At 33.0% G+C, this 18,175-nt stretch overlaps 1 protein-coding gene across 3 annotated transcripts; it reads right to left on the bottom strand.

Moving 5' to 3' along the window:
* Window positions 1-208: 208 nt before the first annotated feature.
* On the bottom strand, window positions 209-5,792 carry LOC149578351 (uncharacterized). Of its 3 annotated transcripts, XM_089828366.1 has the most exons (6): window positions 5,268-5,750; window positions 5,085-5,167; window positions 4,878-4,998; window positions 4,219-4,339; window positions 2,876-3,630; window positions 209-1,558 (listed from the first exon to the last, which is right to left on the bottom strand). In XM_089828366.1, the coding sequence occupies exons 3-6, from the start codon at window positions 4,982-4,984 to the stop codon at window positions 391-393; spliced, it is 2,151 nt and encodes a 716-aa protein (XP_089684492.1). In that variant the 5' UTR covers window positions 4,985-4,998; window positions 5,085-5,167; window positions 5,268-5,750; the 3' UTR covers window positions 209-390. The 3 variants fall into 3 exon arrangements, with proteins under 3 accessions (XP_089684492.1, XP_089684486.1, XP_089684481.1); XM_089828360.1 differs by having other exon boundaries at window positions 4,878-5,094; window positions 5,268-5,792; XM_089828355.1 differs by having other exon boundaries at window positions 4,878-5,189.
* Window positions 5,793-18,175: the final 12,383 nt, after the last annotated feature.

The raw sequence follows: 18,175 nt of genomic DNA on the forward strand, positions 1-18,175 counted from the left end.
AGATTTCCCTCGATTTGCCTTGGCTATCTCCACATGAAAAAAAGAGAACGAGAATGAAGATAATGGTGATGGTGGGATGCTTCCAAATCCTATGCCCACTCAAGAAGGTTGAGGAAAAAAGAGATGATCCAAACCCTCCACCTTCATATGCCACTTCTATTACATCAAAAAAAATTAGTTCAGCTATTACATCAAAAAAAACATGCTCTTAAAAATTGAAGGGGCTCAATCATAACGATGAATTAGTGACACAACTGCACACGTTTCCTTCCTAGACAATAGAGATACGAAATAGGGTGAGTTGCATAGGGCCTTGCCCGAGTAGTCACCGCAAAGTAGCCCTACACGTAGGCCAAAACCTTATGCCCAATGAAGGCTGATTATACAATCCTATCTAAGGACTAGCTTTCTACAAGAATTTTGGCCATTTGACTTTTGTCTTGTTTCAATGGAGCTTTGTATCTGTTGTTTTGCTTCTCTCAATGCCATGAGAGCATCTCCAACTCTTGTACCTGGCAACATTGGCAGTTCAGATCCTCTTGAAGGCCATTGCATTGAAAGCAAAGGAGAAAACAATTCATTCTTGTCATTACAACTAGGGATGTCTGAAACTTGTAAAGGAAGATAATTGTGGCCATTACTCATTGATGAAGCTCCAACCCAGGCAGGCAGAACTTGCTTCCTCTGGGTAAATCTTGATTTTGAAATCTCTCTATTGTTCAAATCACGATCATGTTGCTTGGGCATACAAGTAAACCCATCTAATTTTGCAGTTCTTGACAAGTTCTCCAGCTCCGTACAGCCTGATGCTTGATTGTGAGTAGAGCTTCTCCTGACGCACATTGTTTTTTCCTGATCATGATATGATCCATTTTGAGTAGTAGTCGTAGTACACATTGAACATCGCACTGTGTATTGAACTTCCTTACCGCAACTATCGCTTTGCACTTCAGAGAAACTTCTGCATTGGCAATGCATTTCAACTTCTGCTTTTTTGTTTTCTAGACATGCTTGTCTCCGACTGATGTTTATAGGAATTGTATTCTGGAAGTGATTATGGCCGCATAGTTCCCCTTTCACGGGCAGAAATGTATCTGAGAAATCCGAATGCTGGCACATGCATAAACTGCCCCTTGTAGGAGAGTAATGAGTGCCATTTCCATTAGCATTGTCATGCCTCTTGCTCCTTATCATTCTCATGGATGAGGCAACTCCCCTCTCTTTCTGGATTCTAAAACCGGAGATTTTATCTTCATCAACCCTGTTTGGTGCTTTCCAAGAAGCTTCTGATTGAGAATCGCTGCCTTTGCTGCTTCTATCATTCATGGTTTTCTCAGCATATGAACTTTCCGATGCTGGATATTCTGGAGAAATAGCAAATGTCTGTAGAGTAGTATTATCATATTTATGTACTTCTTTCTCACTGGCAGAAACAATTTGATCCACCAATTCATGGAGCTTCAATCTGAGAAATTCCTTTTGATCTTGACCTGTCACTGGCGTCAACACGTTCCCCATTTGTTCAAATAGTCCTGTAATATTATCCTCAGGTTTTCGTCTGCCAGATAACACAAGAAATTGTCAGTTGTCTAATTTAAGGACTTCGAAGAAATACTATAGTTATTCGCAGAACCGGTAAGCAGGGCTTTCATCCAAGTGTGAAAACTCTCCTCCCAGGATCGAGGATGTGAATATAAAACAGGAGATTTTAATTAGCTACGCATACTTGGGAATGGAAAAATCTATAGCTTCTATTAGATAGAAAATGCAAAACAAACTTTGTTGCGTTGTGAAAGGGGGGTAATGAAAGAGAGTAGGAGGAAGCGAGGAAAAATGTATTGAATGTTTGCTCTTAAACAAGAGTGCAGATTGAAAATGCACGTGAGAGATCATGAATTGTGAAAGAAAGTGATTTTATTGCAGATTATAATCAAATTTTAAGTTACTATGTTAATATTTGATTTCAATCAAAATCTAAATTAAGCTTTATTTCCAATATGTGGAATACTGTCAAAGTTAATACATAGCATCCATTCTAGTATTAGCAGCTGCATAAAATAACGAGATAAAGATCTCTTGTGAAATTTTCTCAGTGAAAACATGTACCCGAGTGAAAAAAAATTATCAGAAAACTGAAAAATTCTAATGCTACAGATTCCAAATATTCACAAAGGCCTCCCTTAAATCAACACCTATGGCAATCAGTACATATTTCATACATTATCTCTCATATCTTATTTAAATCACTTTTAGAAAGGCAGATGACCTGTTCATGAGGGAAGATCACTTAACTAATATGCAAATTAAGAATTATTTTACACTAACGGGTCAAATTATATCATATCCACAAAAACTAGAAATTAGAATTTTCGCAGTGTGATATGTTTAAAGTGCTTTATGGTACAGGAATCTATTACATTCAAGTATGTTTTAACTAATTTCTTTTCTATTTTTATATTTGATTGTGTGAGATTTTTTCATTAATATTTCAGATTTTTCATTAATGTTTCAGATCACATTTATCGATTTACCATGGGTTAAAAACTCTACACGGAAAAGGAAAAAATGGAATGAAGTGAGATATGAAATATTGATAGAATAAATTTTACACAAATAAAATCCAAATCCAGCAATAGCAAATCATCAGCATAGTAGATTGTAAAAATATAATGTCATTAAGATCACAGTTGTAGAAATCTAAGCTCATTAAGATCACAATCTTTATTGAGCTAGAAATTTTAATAAGTAATTTCAGCTTGTTTTGATATAAAATACCTTAAATGTGAAAAATAAAGTTCAAATGATATTATCCCAGAGAGAAAGAAATTGCTTATTCTTAAAAAACGGTAAGATTGGGTTGTAAAGCTGTATATACCTGGGATACATGGCAACGCTTCCATTGGTGAAGTTATCAGGAGCCAGAGGACCTTGAACAACATCGCTCTTTCCATTTAGATCATCCTTCGTTAGAGGCATACAACTTTCTGTAGGGGCATTCTGGTTAATCAATGAAGAAGATGATATAATAATGCAATTATCTTTAATTTCGCTGTGATCTAACATTTGATCTTGAATATTTTCCTTCTGCAAAGATGGAAGTGATAACAATGTGTCATTATACTCCATGCTACTCTGGAATGGCATTTGATCTTCAACATCTACGTTCTGTGATTGAGAAGATAGGACACTGCCATTTTCATTGCTTTCAGTTTCACTCTGGCTGGACATTTGATCTTGAATGAATTCCTTGTTCTGGTCATGATCCTGAGCTTTAGCATTTTGATTTATCAAATCATTTGATTCTTCTTTATCGTCTTCCATGGATATAGCCGAGCTTGCAGATGAATTAACGTTCTCCTGCAGTCTATTGATTTCCACATCAGCTTCTATGATTTCTTCTTTTTCTTGTAAAGCTGAATTTCTGATCGAGTTTAAGCTAGAGCCACCTTCTGGTTCCTCTGTCTCTTCTTTTATTCCTTGCTTCTCTATTCCGATCTGATCCGAGTCGGAGAGGTTGGAAGCGGAAGAAAGACGCGCGAGACTTACTCTTTCTATTACCTCACGCATGTCTTCTTCGGCTTTCTTTTTAAGCTCAGTCTCAATCTCAAGCATTCTCTCTAGCTCCATAAGCTACAAGAACATAAATGGGTAATATAAGTCTAAGATCCTAATATTGCCATATCTCTAATTCATGTTTAGCATTCTCACTAAAACCTACATTTTCAACAGGGAAATTTTCAGTAATACAGGTTCAGGGCAGAATTTGCACTCTTGTCCAGGGAAATCTTTTGTAACGCTTCTTAGATACAATGTCTGAATGGAATTGATCTAGAGGTTCAGTTTAGCCTTTAAGATTTCCATCATTTCTTAGGGATCTAGGTTTCTTTCCTGTCTGGACTCGTCTATTACATCTATTGGGTTTTACTTTGAGAAGATGCTCTTGGCCCTGCAACTGTTTGATTTGATTTTATAATATGCTTCTGTGCAATCCCTATGACCAATTTTGGACACTGCGAGAAATCAATTATTAATTTTCATCAAATTAAACTATTACTATTTGCCATTGTCATCCGTTAACTGACACCAGTGGCACTCCTCATAGGAACAATAAAATCCAGCTTCATCCGATAAAACTCGCCTGATGAAACCAGGGTGTTTGCGGGCATTACATCCGAAAAAAAGTTTGACGGTAACTCGGGAAAAATGAAATTTCCTTACCCTTTTGGCATTTTTCTCAGCAGCTTCCTTTGCAGCTCTGGATGTCGCCCGTTCAGCAAGTAATCTTGCTCGTAGAAATTCAATAGTCTTGTTTGCAGTATCTTCACAAAATGCTTGAGACCTACACAACGCCAATGTTTACATTTTAGATCTACGGTCTCAATAAACTTGTAACAGGAAAATCAATACGGTATACCCGAAAAGTAGTCCTAGTGGTGAATAGCAGCGACTCGAGATGATTTCTCTTCAAGGCCGCTGAGCTAATAATGAAATAGTTGTGCACAATATTCATCAATAGAACTTTGCACTGGGAAATCCCTATTGCTGAATTTAGGATTCCATAGAGTTGATTATCTTTGCCCCAATATTTGAGCCCTGGGAATCGAGAAATTATAGAAGAGAAAGACAAATTCGGAAAAAATAGGTTTCCCCTCTATGCTGCAAGTGCAATGCTCGAGCAGAACAAAAACAGAACACATACATTTTCGTGCTCGATCCGGAGAAAATTTCTTTAAAAATGTGCCAGACACAAAATTTGAGAACACGCCAACACACGAGGGATATTCAGCAAGCAAAATCAGTAAATGTCTAATAAATCAAACAGATCGGCAAAGCAGCAACATAAATGAGACAAGCAAAGTTTCAAACTGCAATCTCACCTTTCTCTATTGGGGGCTTCAGAAGAAGAATTATTACATTGTCCAGATTGCTCAGCTTCGGCGTTCCCGTGGCCTCTCAACGCCTGATCATTACTCGAATCCTCCATTGACACAGATTCAACTAAAAACAGAAAAGCTCCCTTCTCAATACTCTAAGGAAAAGAACCAGTGACCATAAATTGTCATTTAACACACTGAATCAGGTACCTCTATTTCCCTGCAGACATTGAATGAGCCGCAACCCATGTGCTTAGCTGTTAATGTGTACGAACACGAGTAAGCTTTGTTACCTAATAAATCCATACCGATCCACTGTGATAATTAATTATGGCAGAGAGAATCCAGCTGAATAATGCAGGCTATTTAGGTTACGGGAATCGAACCGCTCACCTGATTCCTCTCTCATTCAGTTGTAACCTCCAAATCTCCTCTGAGCTGTGAGGGTGTACAATAAGCAATATACAGATATAAGGTCTCTGCATGCCAAAACCAACCAATCCGCTGCAGGGAAATGCTTTTACTCAATGTGGATTGTTTGTTATTATGGTTTTCCCATGCATCGGACAACAAAACCTTCTGGTTTTAAACCAAACGTAACTTTTCTTCGTAGATGGTACTAGTTTGCTTTAACAGCTTTTTAAATTACACTACTGCAAATTGCTCTGATAAGAACGTTCAAATGAATAAAATTTTATCGGTTTGCAGATTTCAGAGAATAAATAATGATTAGTGTGTTTGAAGATCGAAGAGGAGAAGACTAATTACGGCCATGGATGTTGATAGCCGGGTTGACTGTTACATTTAATTTGTAATTTACATATCCAACCAAGATTTTCACGTGCTCATTCAAGTTTTACTTGGTGGAGTGTTGATAATTGGTGAGCTCGTCTGACAAAACGTGTAGTTGAAGCGGATCAAGGGAATTAAAAAAGAAATCAATGATACGCTACGCGGCAGGTGACTAGGGATTGCAAATTAAAAGTTCTATAAGAGATATGCCTCCACTTTATTCCCATTTTAACTAATTTTAATTTTGAACTTTTGTCCCGCTGGATTCTTTGTCGGTTTTCTTTAAAATGATTGAATAGAATTAAAATTTTGAATTTCTAATTCTGTACCAAAATGAGGAGGTTACCCCTCTTCCATTGAGAGAATTGACTTCCACGTTTTAAGGATTGGAAAGAAATTAAAATTTATTAATTTTGAAGTTGACAATTTTTAAGTCGATGAGAACTCTAGTTTTTACCATTTTGAAACTTCTCTTTGTTTTTATCATTTTATAGTATGTGCATTTAGAGCTTGGGAAATTTTTGTAAATAAATTCAGTTTTTTTTGGGGGCAATATTGAAAGGCAAAGTAAATTTGTCTATTGTTGAATATTATGCTTTTCAGTTGTCAAACTGACTTGTAAAAACAATCCATTGTTCTATGTCGAAGATTAGTGTAATCTAGATAATCCATTTGCCTTTGCCTTGGATAAGACTGATAATTCATTGCTCTTTAATTTGTCAAAGCTATGTTATCCATTGCACTCTTCCTATCATTATGAATTGGAAAATTTGAACGACCCACTATTCTATGTCTTTAAATCTAGCTTCTAAGGTCTTGGGAAGGCAATTCTCCATGTGAAACAATAGTTCTAGCTTGGCCAAACCAACATGAAGTAGGCATTGAAAAAGGTTGAAGAAGAAGGCATGAGTAAATTTGAATAACTCGTTGTTCTTTGTCTTATATTAGATGGATAGTACATTTTCCTCTGTCTTGTATTGGATGGATAGTACATTTCCCTCTGTCTTGTATTGGATGGATAATGCATTGCCCTCTATCTTGCATCGGATGGATAATCCATTGGAGTCAAACTAAGAGACTAAACTGGAAAATTTGAATAAGTCACGATTCTCCTACTTTCAATATGCCTTATGTAGTCTTGCAAATACAAATATCTCTATTTGTCATGTGAAAAAGAAATATTGCCTTGATCATACAAACCTATATTAGGCATTGGTAAGGCTGAAAAAGAAGAAGACACGGGTAAAGTTGAAGAAGAAGAAGATGGCAAAGCAAATTGAACGGGTTGCTGCCTATAAGGATATGGATTGATGTCAACATTCTCTGAACCAAACATTGAAACAAATCCACACTTGTATGCTTCCTTGAGGCTTCTTTACTTTTCCATTCTAATTTGGGGAACCAAATGCAAAAGATGTATCTTCCCACTTATCTTCCAAGTGAACCAAATGGAACTAACTATTTTCTCAAAACCCAATTTCGAAATTCAAATTCAATTTTTGACAAAATCTGAAAATGAATCAAAGCTCAGTTTTGCTAATTCCACAAACAAAATGAGCCCTTAGAGTGTTTCCTTGATAGGGGAGAGGGTCTAGAGTGGAGTAGTATTTATAATGGGTATAAGAGAAGTAGAAGAAGAAAGTTTTAATTCTTACGAGACCAAGTATAGTTTACGATACAATTTATCGACTTTAGTATATCAAGTCTGTCCCTATATAAAATGATGATGTAGGCTCTAACCTTCTCAATGTTATCCTTGTTGAATAAGTTATGTTAAGAGCAATGTAATGTCCCCTTTTTGGGATATTAAGAAATTTAAGGGCATTCATGTAATATTAAAATTGACTTATGAGAGCATAATATAAATTTATTAAAAGATCAATTAATATTGTAAAATGGGTTAAAAAGTGATAAACTTGTAATAAGACAAAAAGATCAGAGAAGGAAGTTGAAGGGTCATAGCCTTGAGCATTAGTGATGTAGGAGCATCCAGTGATGTAAGGGCAATCTTGTATCACCCAAAAATATTCTTAGTGTTAGTTTATGTTTAGTGTGTTTGTATTTTTGGATACCCATTTGGTCCTAATAGATAGTCCAACTCTCGTATACATACTATTACTTTATGGGTTAGTGTTTTTTTAGCACCTTGAGACACATGTTAGTGTAGAAAATGGGTTATTTTGTAACAGAGCCATAATAATGATGAGTTAAAGGGTGTACATTGGATGAATGGTTGTAATTGTAATTTCAATCACTCTTCAAAAAGAATTGAATCAAAAGGTTTCACAGTGTGAAAGTTATTGCAGTTTTAAGTTGTCTGGAGATCTCCTAAGAATGCTTCAAAGTCATATTTGAGGCAATAAATGGCCTCGTACAGTCCCAAAAGAGAGAGGCAAAAAAAGTTGGTTCTTAAACATATAGAGAACTTAGAGAGCTTTGCGTAAATGTAAATGATTTGTTAATCAGAGTTTTGAATCAAAAGTTATGCCTCCCAGAAGTTGGACTACCATTTCTGGAATCTTCTAATTTTGCACCAACTTCTGATATATCTTCTAGAACCTTTTGTTTTGGGGGTGGATGCCAAATGACATAATCTAAAGTGTACTCCTAACCACAAACCTAATTGGGTTTATTTAAGGTCAATTCCTGCAATGTAAAGGCATTTCTAACAGAGCTTGGGAGAAGGTACTATGAGAAGGGTTTTTCTCCATAAACTGATAATATTGTAAGCCCGCATGGCATGTAGTTGAGTTCTTTTTTTTTTTTGTAATGAATGTAAAAGCATATCATTTTTTTATAAGAAAAGTTTCCTTTTCTATTATGCCCATATTGTCTTGGGTTGTACCCTCATCAATTAAAAGAAGGAAAACTTCATTCATTTGGGTATGCTTGGTTTATTATTTTGAATTTGAGTTTTGAGTTTCTCTTAGAGAAACATTGGGAGAGCTTACAACTTTCTATTTAAACGTTGGGATAGAAAATTTAATGTCATTTTAGGTGGATTGGATGTAGACATGATTCATCATTGCAGTGGATTCATGACAGAGTTCACGCTGAGCTTACAAGTTCTTCATTAGTTTTTAGTCTAATTGTTGCCACTATATCAAGATTGGATATTTCGTTAGGTTATTGGATTGTTGGTTATTATAATGCAATATCAAATTTGAAATTATTTAAATCTGAAAGTTTTAATGAACATTTATTAGTTCATGTGTTGTTTTATGATGCATAAATTCTCTATTATAATTTTCTAAAAAATATTTGTAAAGAATTGGGAAAAATATCCAATGCGATAATATAACAGTATTAAAGCCTTGAACTTGACATCATGTTGGGTATAGTCAGAAGTTCCATAATAAATACTATTACTGGAGAATTAATATGTTTTTTTGAAACTTTTGAGGCTATTTATCAACAAAAGCAACATTTCTCTTGTTGTGAGAATTTATGGAATATGTTTATGTAAAAAATCAACTCAGAGTATGCGAACATCCACAAATGACCAAAGAAGATCCATAGGAGTCAAAGTACAATAAAGATACAATGGTAAAGAAATGGATATCAACCTCTATTTCAGTTAAAAGGATTTCCATTTTGGTCAATGTTTTTGGGCTATTACAAAGGTCTAGATTACATACAATATCTAATAAAACACAGTCTTAGCAATTGAAAATATACTCCTTTTGGGTGGTCTTGACAATAGAAAATCAAGGGCTATCAATACAAGATATCCACAAAAATTGTAAAATTTCTTTTCAAACCACTAAATATGTTTGAAACTCCAAACTATATACATTAGAAGTTTAGGCATATGGTGGTTGAGTCATATTTGTTGAAATAGTTCACATTGATTCAACTTCTATGGTAACGTTGCTTTCAAGAACATTTGGTGTCATACCCAGAAACAATCATCGTTTGTAGGAGAAAAAATGGGGTCTCTCAAGAAGTAATTCAATTGCGAGTTGGAACAACTAGGAGAACAATAGATTGATGATTGGAGAGTTACATGCACATTCTTGGAGTGTCATTTAGGAGAAAGGATATGATATATGGAATTCATTATTTTTCTTTAGGGCCTTAACTTATGTATCACCCAACTATAGTCATGAAAGAAAAATGTTAAAGATTCAAAATATCGATGTTGTGATCATAAAAGCAACCCGCAAACATTTAATAAATATTGATTAAATTATGGGTCCCAAATTAATTATGTGCAACTTAGTATAGTTCGTGATTTATTAGTCCCTGCTTAATTTTTAAAAATAGTTTTATTTTAAAAATAATTGTTAATCATATTTCTTCTTTTTTATTGGATAATATAAATTTAGGTAGGGGTAAAATTAATTTATTGACAAGAAAAATTACAAAAATAAATTTCTTGAAACTTCCAAAATGCCCTAGAACATTGTCCAAGTGGTTTCTAAATGAAGTCAATCCATTCCGAGTGGACTCATAAATTATTCTCCTAAAGAACTTTATGCTTCTTTCCCTCCTAGTGGTGAAGACCAGTCATTTAAACTGCTCTCAAACTTCACCTCTCGCAATGGCACATAATGGTGCATATATGCACAGAAGTGCCCTTTCCTTCTACTAATTACTTCTTGCAAAGCTCACCAATAATTTCACCTTTCTCACACCACATACACCAAAACCTTTTGTACCTTACCCTTTTATTCAATCTCAAGATGAAAATAATGCTTTGTTCAAATTATTCACCCCTACTTTGCACCCAATGATCGAGTGAGAGTCCTAAAAAAAATGTTGTTCAACTCACATTACAAAACATATGTATCAAAAGTCTTCAGTTGGGTTAACAATAAGGAAGGTTTCAGTTGGGCATTGCATGATCGATTCCCACAGATGTAAGACATCCTTGCCCACATGGTCAAGTCGTCCTGCCAATGCTCTCCATGTATATTTGTGTGCCCCAGGATAGAGCAAATTTATATGTCTGTAATTCATTCTGATTCTAGGGTTTGTATGACATAAGAAGCTATCCATACCTTTTGAACCTATAACTACCTTTAGGACTCTTCTCTTTCTTTCATCCTTCTCAATGGATCATTTCAACAATATTTTCTACAAGTTCAAACACAAGTATTATCAATTAGCTTCACATATCAATAAATACAAAAATTAGAGAATCTCATGAATTGCAATGATATGAACTTACCTTCATTTTGGTCTCTGACTTGATCTCTAAGTTGTAGAAATTGGATTTACTAAAATGGACAGGTGAGATTTTCCTTTATAGAAGATGTCGCTAGTATGTTTGGGGTCAAATTGCGACGGTAATTTGCAACAACGATGTAATTTGTGCTTATTATCATGTTTTTTTTACAATTGTCCCCGACATCATCACAATACCAATGTTGACATCACAATTGTGACAGTTGTGTGAGCATAAACAAAACAAAAAATACATGACATATATCATTCCCCATTTGTTTTAATTGTGGAGAGTTGCACACGAAATAGGTGGAGAGCTCCGAATGAGGGTGGGGAGCTATGAACGTTGTTGTGCCCTTGTGATCGGTGCATTTCATTGTTGTGCCCTTGTGATCTATGCATTTTGTTGCCATGGCCTTGCAGCTCTGTGATATCATTTTTGTGTCATACCCTTGTATGACATAAATCATTCCCCATTTGTTTTGATTGTGTAGAGATATGCACGAAAGAGGTGGAGAGATCTAAATAAGGGTGGAGATATGCGAACATTTTCATGTCCTTGTGATCGGTACATTTCATTATTGTGACTTGTCATATCTGCATTTCATTGTTGTGCCCTTGCAACTCTACGATTTCAATGTCATGTTCTACCCTTGTGATCTACGTGCGCTTTCTCTATGATTTTCTTCAAGGGCAAGAAGAGATACCTATGTAAATGTTATTTTCTTTTCCTTCTAAATGCATATATCTTTATGTTTCCTTCTAAATATGTATCTCTTTATATATTCAGAGAGATCTTTTTTTAAGTGCTTATTACATATTAGCTCATAACAGAAAAATTGATCCAGCTGCATACATATTCTAGAATCCAAATAATAAAACAATAAAACTCACTCAACCCGTGCTAAATGACTTACCTCAAGATCTTGCACAAAAATAATGTAGACCACAAAAAATGGGCAAAGTTCACAAGAAATTTTACAAAAACATATCATAGCAAATATTTTTAGAAAGAAACAAGCCATAACCTAGTCTTTATATACAGAGAGATCTTTGTGAAGGTGCTTATTACATATTAGCACAACAGAAAAATTGATCCAACTACATACATATTCCAAAATCTAAATAATAAAACAATAAAACTGACTCAAACCATGCTAAGTGACTTAGCTCAAGATCCTGCACAAAAATAATGCAAACCGCAAAAAATGGGTAGAGTTCACAAGAAATTTTACAAAAACATATCATAGCAAATATTTTAAGAAACAAACAAGCCATAACCTAGTTAAATTGGTCTAGTTGTTGATTAGCTAGGTTAATTACAAATTTCTGTAAAATTGTCATCAAATTAGGTATAATAAAATGAATAATCGATTATTCCTAGCTAACAAGATCAAATACAAATTTTCAAGGTGATAAAATTGTGTATGTAGATGCATCACTTTCCCAACAATGGAAGCCAAATAGAGAGATCTTATAATGAATGGTTGGATATAAAGGCTTCATGTGTTGTCCCAATAATGGAAGCCAAGGATGTAACTATGCATGCATTGGCACACTCTCCCTATGAGGATCACAAGTATCTATTGTTGTTGTTAATTTGGGCATCCTATATGATCCAAAATGTTATGAAGTATTGAGTTTGGTAGTAACTTCTCCCATGTCTCCAAAAAATGTAGCATAGGTTTAGGGTCCCTTGGCTCCCAGGAATTTGTAGCAATTATTCTCACTATTGGAAGAATAACTTCACTGAAGAGTTGAGTGAAAGGAGTTGAAGAAGAAAGTTGTGCTTCTATGTAATGCCATAATAACAAGGCTCTTTCCCTTTTAGAAGCCTCTGCCACAATGACATTACCTCTAAACCATACAAAGGATGTTGAAGTGGTCCCCAACCTTGAAGCACCCTTATAAGCAATGGCAAAGCAAATGTAGATGCAATACATGAAAAATTGCACAACTTGCAGTCTTTATATATAGAGATAGATCTTTTTGAAGGTGCTTATTACATATTATCACAACAAAAAAATTAATCCGGCTACATACATATTCCAGAATCCAAATAATAAAACAATAAAACTCACTCAACCCATGCTAAGTGACTTAGCTCAAGATCCTAACCAAAAATAATGCAGACCACAAAAAATGGGTAGAGTTTGCAAGAAATTTTACAAAAACATATCATAGCAGATATTTTTAGAAAGAAACAAGTCATAACCTAGTTAAATTGATCTAGTTGTTGATTAGTTGGGTTGATTACAAATTCTTGTAAAATTGTCATCATATTAGGTACAATAAAATGAACAATCAATTGTTCCCAGCTAATAGGATCAAATGCAATTTTTGAAGGTAATAAAATTGCATATGCAGATGCATCGATGGTTGGATATAAAGGCTCCATACACTGGCCCAACAATGGAAGCCAAGGATGTAACCATGCATGTCTTGGTACACTCTCCATGCAAGGATCCCAAGTATCTATTGTTGTTGTTAGTTTGGGCATCCTATATGATCTAGAATTTTATGAAGTACTAAATCTGGTAGTAACTTCTCCCATGTCTCCAGAAAATGTAGCATAGGTTCAGGGTCCCTTGGCTCCCAGGAATTTGTAGCAACTATTCTCATTGCTAGAAGAATAACTTCAGTGAAGAGTTGAGTGAAAGGAATTGAAGAAGCAAGTTCTACTTATGTGTAAATTTCATAATCATGAGGCCCATTCCCTTGTAGAAGCTACAACACAAGCTGCAACAAAATCTATATGTAAGAAAAATGGAGAGATCTTATGGAGTTTTTCAAATAGATGAAACTTCATTATATAGTAGAGAGTTAAAAAAGAGAAATAAGAGAAAACTAGATTAAAAAATTGCCTAATCTAGACTTTAGGGATAAATATTATTTATTGTCAATATTTGATAGGACAATTCACAAATGACTAGTAGAATAGAACTTTTCATCTAATTTAAATACATTAGCAATAAATATTGTGAAACTGTGATATCATTATTCTTGACCAAGGACTAATGTCTTTATTTTTGTACCTACTTTCTACATTGATCTATAAATATTCATGATCAATAAATATTTTTATTGTATTGGGTGTTCTATTATCAAAATAATCTAAAAATGAAAAATGTTGATTTAAAGAAATAGGATATAGGAAGGATAAATACTATAAATTGTAAATATTTGATATTATTATATTGGGTAATTGACAAACTACTAGTGTGATAGTTGTATTTTGTTTGTTTGTTTTTTTTTTAACCTGGAGTGATCTATCATTAGAATAATAGAGTGCTATAAGAAATGAAAGAAGATATAGATCATACTAAATAGAATAATAAAGAGTTGAAGGAAAGAAAAAAGGTTTTGATTCACACTTAATGAGAAAAGAAAAACATATCACTAATAATGATGGGAATCTATCATTACACTTCATTATCAAGTATCATGACAATATAGAGCTAAAAGAGAAAATAAAGAATTCTGAATCATATTTGGTAATCCATCATCAGATAATGAAAAGTGAAAAAATACCTAAAGAATTTTGAATAAAGAAAAAAAATGTAATCCAAGAAGAAGCTACAACACAAATCACAAGGCTCATTTTCTTGTAAAACATTAATTTTTGTTGAACAATTGTAAACTCTTAGAAAATGCATTCTTGTTTTCTATTACCATTGACAGGCTTCCTTTGAATAAAATCAAAATGAAGAGGCATAAATACACCAAATTTTTCTTTCAAAACCATATGTGCAGATATAAACATTAACTACAACATGTTAAATATTTTTGTAGATATACACATTAATTACACCAAATTTATCTTTCAAAACCATATGTGCAGATATAAACATTAAGTACAACATGTCCAATATTCTTGCAGATATACACATTAATTACACCAAATTTTTCTTTCAAAATCATATGTGCAGATATAAACATTAAGTGCAATATGTCCAATATTTTTGTAGATATACACATTAATTACACCAAATTTTTCTTTCAAAACCATTTGTGCAAATATAAACATTAAGTACAACATGTCTAATATTTTTGCAGATATTTGTGACTAAGAGAAACATATGGTGACTGAAAAAGCTAAAATATTTTCCAAAAGGAGCCCTGTTGCTTGCCTGTAATATCCCCTATCTTGTTCTATAAGATTTTGGACTAATTTCTTTAAATTCTATTGAAGGAGACTTCTTGCTAACTAATATTTCACTTAGATCACAAATTTGGGGCTTGCATGGCTAATATTGTTGATATTACCTATGTAAGATTGATAATTGATATTCAAATCGATAAGCACGAATTTCATCAATTGGATATAATGGATTATATCTTCCTATTTTTTTATGATTGTAATGTCCCCCTTTGGAATCTCTTTATATTTTGTCTTGTATCATGTGCTTTGTAATTTATACACTGCAATTGTTGATTGTAGATATACAAATTTGCAAACTCCCTTATATAATTCACTTGTTTTGTTAATTATGTTACTAAGTGTCTTGTTTCATCATAGTTATCATCTTAGATATGGATGTATAATCTTGACACAATAATCTGAGGTTTTATTTGATATATTGTAATGTTTCCACTCAAAAGTTATCTAGATTTAATTCTGATTTTAGAGCCATGATATTCCATAAGTATGTTATTGGCTGTATTTCTTATTCAATCTCATTATGATTTATTTTTTACCCTTATTGAGTTAGATTTCTATTTCTTTGTCTCCCATAAGTTCTCTTCATTCTTGTCAGATTTGTTCCCTAATGACTTCATGGTTGTGCCTAATACTATCCTAGACATATGCAAGTTATCTCTAGTTTCATATAGCTCATTCTACTACTCACTAGACATATAGGACCATCTTTAAATTTTTTTGATAATGCAACAATCCATCGCAATTGTGATGGCTTGTCCAACAGGTAGTCATTGTTTGAATGACATTGTCGTCACACACCATTGCGATTGCAATGGACATTACTGATGAATGGCAGTCGCTCCAATGGCATTATCATCTGACATCATCCCCGTTGTGACATACCTTTCGGCAGATGCCCATTGGGCTTGCAGCAATGCAGTCAGAACTACGATGACTATTTGAAAATGTTTGTTGTTGTAGCTGCAACGATAAATCATCGATAATACGACGACATGAAGAGAAAGTCTTCGCCCATTTTTTTCCAAATTGCAACGGCTTTCTTTGTCACCATTGCGACAGATGCCCTTGCCATCACAATTTATGACAACAAAAGTTTGACACCTAGGGCAAATTTTTGTTACTGCCACTTGGGCAACAAGTGATCATCGCAGTTCGGGCCCAAATGTAGTAGTGTATTTTTGCTCCATTGGCTTCACCCCTGTGGGTATCCATCTCACCCACCCTACTTGCACAACATTCACTCTTGACTAGAATGAAGTCATTGTTATACATTTATATTTAAATCTTAATTTATAAAAATAAAACATATAGATATGATAATCAATATATTTGGTTTTAGGATTATTATTAATATGTTATGTTATTTAGAAATTTGTATTTGTAATATTAATAATAAAAATCTATTTGATTATATTGTTATTCCTTAATAATTATATTAGTTAATTTAAAATTTATATTGCAAATAGAAATGCAAATGTAAATAAAAATATTTTATATATGTTAATAGTGTAGTTTAAATTTAAGAAATAATATTAAACAAAATAATCTAGTTTCAATTCAAATGGTTTCTTGAAACTAAGCTATTTGAGCTCTATAATTATTTCTCTATAAAAATGACATTCATTTTAGAAAGTCTAATTTTATATTTTTAAAACTATTTATTTTATTTATTAAATCTTTATTATTTATCACATATATTTATGTTAAATAAAATAAATTATTTTTATGCATTTGGCTAATGGAAAAGAGCATTATTAATGTCTTATAGATAAGGCAAGGAATTTCTCAATTGTGGTCCACCAATTAATTTTTATATATCTAAAATCATCTTATTCCTAAAGTTCAAAAAATGATTTATTTTTAAATTATTTTTAACACATTAATTTCTTTATTTGATTGGTTGACTCCATTTATCTAAAGGTTCTAAGGGTTAAAATTGATTTTTTGATGTTCAAATTTCTAGAAATTAAATTTGAGGACCCTTTTTCAAATCTTGGTTTTCTGAGTATATTGAGTATTCCCCAGCCCTTTTTTGTGAATTGTAAACTGAGCGTATTTTATTAATAAAAAATGTAACTATTCAGTAAAAAAAAAAAATCTTGATTTTCTGACTTTTGAGAAGAAATCTTGATCATGTTATCGAACTCGAGAAAGATCATAACTTTGTGTATGTGCCCCGGGAAATGCCGAGTGAAATAACCATCGGCAGGGGCAGAAATTGCTCTGTAAATAGTCACTTAGCGCCTTTAAATGTATTTTTTGCAGAGACTGCTCATGTTTCTAGGGTTTAGGGAGTAGAGGCATCATTTGCAGAGATCGAAAAGCTTTTTAATTTAATGCAGTCGATGCTTTCCTTCATATCACATAAGACTCCATATCATTACCAAAAGAAATCTCAAAACTCTTCATTGAAATTTCTATTTAAATTATATTAAGATTTTAATAAACTAGAATTAATAAATTTAATATTAATTAAAATTATATGCAAATACATAGATAAAAATATATGGAAAATATTTTTTTTATATATTAATTATATCTAAAATTATTCTCATGATATTTTAACTCTTATTTTATCTTTCAACTTTCTTTTATTCATATTATTCTTCATCTTTATCTCAATCTCTACATATATCTTTGTTTCTATATTTCTTACTTCTGTCTCCTTACCCATCCTTTAGAGTCTTCCTCACATTATCTCTCTTTTTCTATCTTTTTCACTTCCTCAATTTGATAATATTTTTTTAAGTTTATTTGGATTCTTACGATTGGATATATAATTTGTCTGAATTTTTTTGACCCTATTGTTTAAGGGAAGAGACTGTAGTTTTCACTTTAATTCTAGTATTAGTTTGTTTTCAAAAATGGTGCAAAATCTATTAAACCTATGTTCCTAAACTATTTTTTTAATACATTGAATTTTCTTTCAACTAATTCTTAATTTTGGATTGGTTATTTGGATTTTTCCTTGTAGTCTTTTCTATTCCTTTTAGGAAAATTATTGCATTCTATTTGAGATGTTCTAATTTATAAACTTGAAAGAATTTGCAAAAGACATGTATCTAAATGTGCATGTATCTAACAATAGCTCAGAAAACAGATGACATGGACGTCTTAAGTTGTCCAACAAATTATCATGGGTTTGTAATGAAGTTCCCAATATTCATTTTTTTTTTAT

This window comes from Cupressus sempervirens, chromosome 1 (genome assembly GCF_028749045.1).
Source record: "Cupressus sempervirens isolate cs-2001-9-10 chromosome 1, ASM2874904v1, whole genome shotgun sequence".
NCBI classification, from domain to species: domain Eukaryota; kingdom Viridiplantae; phylum Streptophyta; class Pinopsida; order Cupressales; family Cupressaceae; genus Cupressus; species Cupressus sempervirens.